The following is a 6951-nucleotide window of genomic DNA, read 5'->3' on the forward strand; positions in this document are numbered from 1 at the left end:
AGATAAAGAAGGAAGATTTTTAAAAAGCCAGTTTTCCTTATTAAGAGATTGTTAGTAACTCCTGAGAGAATAGTTTTAGTTGAATAGTGAAGTTAGATGCCATGACAAAGGTTTTGAGAAGTGAAAGAATAGAATGTGTAAACAGCTAGAGCAATTAAAAGAGTATCTATTTAGGAGTTTGACTGGGAAAGGAAAAAGAGATATAGGATAATAGAGAAGATAATATGGTGAAATATGATTATTTTTTGTTTTTAAGAGTGAAGGAGATTTACATTAAGTTTGTAGGCAATAGGGAAAATGTAGATATAGAATGAAGAAAGGATGGAGGATGATTGTGGGAATGATCCACCAGAAGACTTGAGAGAAATTGGAATCTAAAGTACATGCAGATAAGTTCAATTTGGTGAGAAGGACCACCTCTTCATCAAATTGGAGAAAAGGATGAAAGAAAGGGGTTATTTTATTCTTTCTTTCTTTTTAACATTTTGAGATTTAAAAGGCAGAAAGAAGATGAGGGAACTTGTAGTAAATATTCTTGATTTTCTTTTAAAGGTATGGGGGCATGGTTCTTTACTGAAAGGAAGGGAAGAAAACTGGTATAAAAGAATTGAGAGTGTTTTGAACAGTCTCTGCAAAGAGTGCAATAGGGAATTAATTGGAGATGGACAAAAGGTTTGTCTTGCAGCTTTATGGACCTCATGGGGATTATATAACCAATTTATAGTGGACTCAGTCAACATAGGTGAGTGATTTCTTCACTAAGTGAGATAAGAGGAAACTGAAAACATTATGAAAGACAATGCAGAAAATGAAAGAAGGTTTACAAAGATGGGATTAGATAGATGCAAGGAGAACTGTTAATTGGTATAATTTATCAGATTAAACTTGTCCTTTTTCTCAATTAAAAAATGTTTAGGGTTTATGTTGGTGGAATGCCCTGTGAGCTTCTCATACCTCAATCAGATAATTTGTAAGTAATATAAAATGACTTTTAGAAAGAAAAGAATAATAACTTTAATGAATCTTAAAGTAGAAAATGTTTTTAATTAAGAAAGTAATTTTTAATATTTCACACAACTCTCTTAATACTTTATATACAGTATTTGTAAATAAATGAGTGGAAGTTTTATGAAACTAGATGTATATAGATTATGTAGACAAGTCTGATATCAATAAAAAATGAAGCATTACCCAGGAAATTTGCACATTTGAAACCATATAGAGAATTGTTTTACTTTTGGAAAAATGTTTTATATTACATATATGTAAAAATTTCATTTTAAAATTAAGATGATATTTATGTGGATAATAATATGAAAATATTTTTCAAAAATTAATGAGATTTTTCATATAAGGAATATGAAAAATATTGTTTTAAAAATTAAACATATGGGTGAAAAATACCATTTTAAAAATAAATTCTTCCTAGAACCATGTATATATATTTAAATTAATTTCTTTAGAGTTAACTTTTAGAGATATTTCTGTTAATTCATTATGCTTTAAGAATTTCATTATAGTAAATATTACTTGAATATGTAAACCTTCAACTAAGACCAGGGCATATTTTGAAGTTACATAAAATTTGTTTTTAATATAATTTTACCTGGGAAAAGCTTTTATGTAGTTTAGAATTAATGACCCATTTTAGGAGATGATGCTTATATTAATATTTATTGATATAAATTTTATTAGGTATGGTCTAAAACTAGATCATGAAAATAGTGACATGGGCACCATGATTTGTAAAATAACTGGAACCTATATTGGTAAGTATTAAATTTTTTTTTATCATTTATTTTAAATGACTCCAAGTATTTGCATTGTCTCAATCTGTCTCTTTAATTTTCTTCTAAATGCATATATATATATATATATATATATATATATATACATATATATAGTATAAGTTTGTAGGCAACAGGGAAAATGTAGTTATAGAATGAAGAAAGAAAGGGTGGAGGATAATTGTGGAGATGATATATGTATATACACACACATGTACATATATATATATATATATATATATATATATAGTCTTTGACTTCATTATCATCTTTTCTCCCTTCTTTGGAATCTTTTCACAACATATGTGTGTGTGTATATATATATATATATATATATATATAGTCTTTGTGTTCATTATTCTCCCTTCTTTGGCATCTTTTCACAACTTTTCAATTCAATCTGCATATAATCTGTTTTATCTACATCTTTTATTATTATGATTATATTTCCATATTTTGGCCATTCTTTTCTTATTCAACTGTATTTTCTGTTCTATTTTGACTATTTTTCTGTTAGCCCTTTAAAAAAAAGGACTTGTTTTAATTATTCCTTTATTCCTCATTTTTATTCTATCTTTTTACTTCACATATTTTTATTTTATGCATGTTCTAGTTTTATTTTCTCCTTTCATTAAATGATTTTGTTTTCTGATTTACTTATCTTCCTTATTATCTTTTCATTAATTTGATGATGCACATAGTTATTTTTCTTCTATCAAAAAAGATGAAATAGTGGTGGAGAGTTTGGTTAAGTATTTCATTTTTAATTGACAGGTCATCACAATGTCAGCTTCATCTTAGATAGTGATTATGGGAGGTGAGTTATTTCATTATAATACAGCTTTCATAATGAACTTTATCTGTGAAATGCAAACTTAGTAATGATTTATATTTATATCATGATTTACAAAAATGAAGGACATGGCCCACTCCAAAAAAATTTTTAAAGCTTTTAATATAAAATTTAATTTTATATTAATACAATACAACTATATTTATTTAATATAAATATAAATTTAATTTATATTTATAAATTTAATATCAAATTAAATGATAATTTAATATAAAACATGGACACAGCATTTACTTTTATAAATTGTCTGATATCCACACTTTGTTGAAAAAAAATTTTGGTTCATCTAGATATTGGGCACAATGTAACATTTTGTGATTCTTATAGTTTAATTTGAATCTATTTCTATGTATCTACTTTTATTAGGAACCTAATATGTTCAATGCACTCAATAATTTTAAGCCAAGTCAATATTAGTTTTAGCTATTTTTAAATAGTCAAAAATTCTAAATTTGTTTTAGAGCTGTGAGATTTTATAGAAAATCATTAGCCATTCCTCTAAATTGTCAATCACAAAATGTCAAGAGATGACTTGTTTAGTCATTTTGGTTTTTAAAAAATTAAGACTAGTTTTCAGTTGCATGATATTCTAAAATATTCACAAATTCAAAATTGTTATAAGGTCTTAGAAATATTTCAATTTGCTGAACTTGATTTTTTCAGACATAGAATTATTAAACATCATGGCACTGGTGATCTCATTACATATGAACATATAGGTTGATACAGTTCCCATGTTCACTTACTATAATAGCCAAGAACTCTAGCACCTGGTACCACTGAGTAAGAATATGTACCTAAAATGTTTTGTATAATTATAGTAGGCTTGAAATAGAAACCATGGGAATTGTTGAGTTTAAGCAACTGAGGGACCAAAGTATCATAAAGAATAGGAACTGAGGTAGAGAAAAAGATTGTAAACCTAGTACTGAATCAGTTTGGAAGGAAAGAGGGTGATCTGGAAGTCCATAGCATATAATAAATATATAAATAGTTGTTTTTCAGTCGTGTCCAACTCTTCATGACCATATTTGGGATTTTCTTGGCAAAGATATTGGAGTGATTTTCTATGTCCTTCTATAGCTTATTTTACAAATTAGGAAACTGAAGGTAACAGAGTTAAATGACTTACCCAGAGTCACAACTAGTAAGTGTTTGAGGTTGGATTTGAACTCAAAAAGATGAGTCTTCCCAACTCCAACTCTGACACTATCTGACATTGAGATAGAAATGGCTTCTGGTGTCCAATTCTTTTTGTACAGCAAAATAACTATTTGGTCATGTCATCCTGCCATCTAGGGGAGGGGGTGGGGGGAAGGAGGGGAAAAATTGGAACAAGAGGTTTGGCAACTGTCAATGCTGTAAAATTACCCATACATATAACTTGTAAATAAAAAGCTATTAAAAAAAAAGAAATGGCTACTGGTAAAAAGTTATAGTTTCATATACCCTGCTCTTCTCAAATATCACCTGATATCTTACATTCAGACCAGGACTGGCCTGATGGTAAAAAGACTCATCTTTATGAATTTAAATCTGGCTTCAGAAACTTACTAGCTGTGTGATCCTGGGCAAATTACTTCTGTTGACCTCAGTTTTTTTTCATTTGTGAAATGATCTGGAGAAGGAAATGGCAAAAAAACCCAGATCTTTGCCAAGAAAACCCCAAATAGGATCATGAAAAATCAGACACAATTGAAAAACAACTCACAAAAAGATTTGAGAGAGGAATGATTGTCAGGGAAATTTGCTGAAAAATAAGGGGAGGGAATGAAATCAAGGGTATGCATGAAGGTGATATTCTTGGCAAGAAAAACAACCACCTCATCTTCAGATTGGAGAAATGATGCCAAGTTTTAAGATGTAGAGAAGAAAAATGGCAAATGGTATCAGTGTTCTCAATAAAATATGAGGCAAGGTCCTAATAATAAGAGAAAATAGTTATGGGAGAATTGAAGAGAAAAGAAATGGACTGGAATAGTTTATGAATCAGTTAAAAAGACTCAGGAAGGAGCAAAAGCCACAGTCTTTCCAGGTGCTAAAAAAACTTATCATTCATCCTAGTATTTTTCTAAGTAATGAAATTAACTCAGAAATCTAACACAATTATTATTTGTTCCCTGTTCAAGTAAAATTCTTCCCACCCACCCCCCAAATGAAGGTAAATTTTCAAGGAATTTGCTCTTTCTTTTACAGGAGTTTCCCACAGTTATCGGCATATTTTGTCTCCTCTCTTAATAAAATTGCAATGTTTCAGACATATGCAGGTATGTAGCTTTTTCTTTCTAAGTTAACATAGTATTGTGACAAAATCAAGGAAAATAAAAATCAGTGATATTTATAAAAAATACAAAACAAAACAACCAAAACTTTAGCATGTGAAGAAATATGAAACCTGATTGCAGGAAACTTATTGTGGGAAAAGATGATCAGTATGCTGTACTGCTTAATTACTCCCACCCACATCAGAAAACTCAAATTCATTCTCTAACTACAAGTGGAAAAAGAGAATGCCTTGCTTAATTCTTGTCAATCAGCCAATTAATATGTATTAAGTACCTACTGTATGACTCTTCCTCTTGATCCTCTTCCTTTTCTTTTCTGCCCAGACTTTTAATGTTGGTACCTACGCATGGGTCTTGTCCTATTATTGATTGTTACAAGAGTTTTGCTGTACTTTATTTCCAGTGTAAGCTGGTTTGTTCCTTCTTAGGCAATCTTATTTGCCTCTTCCCCCTAACCCCACTCTCCTATGAAACTCACTATATTGATGTTTGTAGTTGCCTAAACACCTAATGGATTTATCTCACTATAGCTAAGAATTTCTGAACTCAAGAGAAACACTAACCTCAGCCTTCCTGATGACCACAATCACACATTGTGCTACCCAAACCAGAAAGGTTTTACATTCTAAGAGAGCTTTTTTTAGATCCAATGGGGCAAAGGAGTTCTTAGGAATCATTGGGTTTATTGCAAGAATGTATTCCTTAGTCTGAATGCCTTTCAATTAACTTTTTTTTCCATCATAGAGGTCACTAAGATTTCACCATCAAAAGGGAGCATTCAAGGAGGCACCTTATTGACCATAACTGGAAATTTCTTTGACCAAACTGACTTCCCAGTCCGTGTTATCATTGGAGGTATTTTTGGGGTTTTCCTCTACTGTTGCTAAACAAAATTTCATGTGCATCAGAGAGAACTATAGTTTTCTTTTTGAAAAAGTAATAGAGAAAATTAATATTTCTCAAAAAATACCTATAAATGCATTCTAAATATCATATAGTGAGCAGAGTGGTCTATTTAGCTCAATGTTCTGTGTCTGTCACTAAGAAAATTTTGGGGAAAGTATGATAGTTTTTTTGATAGCTGTCAGACATGGAATATATCAACCTCTCAAAAAATGAAAACAAGTATAACATAGAAAGCAAAGGAGAAATGCATGTTGTATGTGAGCAGGTTGTAACATATAACTAATGAAGAAATAGGAAGAAGAATAGAAGTAAAAGATATCAGAAATATGCATGATTGAAAAAGAAAATAGGCTTATCATATGGAAAGGATGAAGAATGACAGGTGGATAACTTAAGTACTCAATTGGTATTCTTATGATGTCAGAATTCAAGAAAAATGAATAAACCAAGTGACATCCTGAACTAATCATAAAACCCCTGACGTCTTTATATGCTGATGCTGTTTCATATAAAGGTTGTAGACAATATTTCATTTTCCATAATGAGTTCTATCCTGGATCTTCTTGTCCATTTTCAGGGCCCCAACATCTTTTAAAAGAAAGACTGGTTTTGAACCAAGAGATTCCAACTTTGTTAACAATGAAAAAATTTTTACCTTGATTCAAACACATGGTATTTCATTGCCCATTTTTAAAAGATCTACTGTTCCAAGGGGAGGCAGCAAAGGGGGGGATATTATGTGAAAATAATTTCATTCTAAATATTATTGTGAGGGAACTATTTGATTTAGAATATAATGAATTGTCTTTTGAAAACAGAAGCCTCTTCCCATTAGCACAGTTAAGTTTATGTCAAAAGCATTAAAGAATTTGTTTTCTTTTAGAACCATATGTATTTTTGCCTGGCTTTTTTATTTTGCCTCTGGAAAAAGAGAGAGAGGGTGGAGGGAGAGGGGAGAGGAAGGAAGGGGAGGAGAGGAAGGAAGGGAAAGAGAGAAGGATCTCTCCTCAGGAGAGAAAGAAGGGAGGGAGGGACAGAGAGAGAGACAGAAACAGAGACAGAATTAGTTTTTCCCAGGGAAGAATTCAGATTAAATTCATCATTTTTTTCACCAAAGATC

At 30.7% G+C, this 6951-nt stretch overlaps 1 protein-coding gene across 3 annotated transcripts in view; it reads left to right on the plus strand.

The window, feature by feature from the left end:
- The window catches only part of PKHD1L1 (PKHD1 like 1), a 159377-nt gene that overhangs the window by 20502 nt on the left and 131924 nt on the right, over positions 1 to 6951 (plus strand). For all 3 annotated transcript variants that reach the window (XM_023496455.2, XM_031947124.1, XM_031947125.1), the window contains exons 7-11: positions 917 to 970; positions 1696 to 1769; positions 2562 to 2604; positions 4837 to 4907; positions 5670 to 5780. In XM_023496455.2, the coding sequence (XP_023352223.2) occupies positions 917 to 970; positions 1696 to 1769; positions 2562 to 2604; positions 4837 to 4907; positions 5670 to 5780 (353 nt within the window). The remainder of the gene's footprint in view (positions 1 to 916; positions 971 to 1695; positions 1770 to 2561; positions 2605 to 4836; positions 4908 to 5669; positions 5781 to 6951) is intronic.

The sequence above is a fragment of the Sarcophilus harrisii genome, chromosome 1 (assembly GCF_902635505.1).
Source record: "Sarcophilus harrisii chromosome 1, mSarHar1.11, whole genome shotgun sequence".
NCBI lineage: Eukaryota > Metazoa > Chordata > Mammalia > Dasyuromorphia > Dasyuridae > Sarcophilus > Sarcophilus harrisii.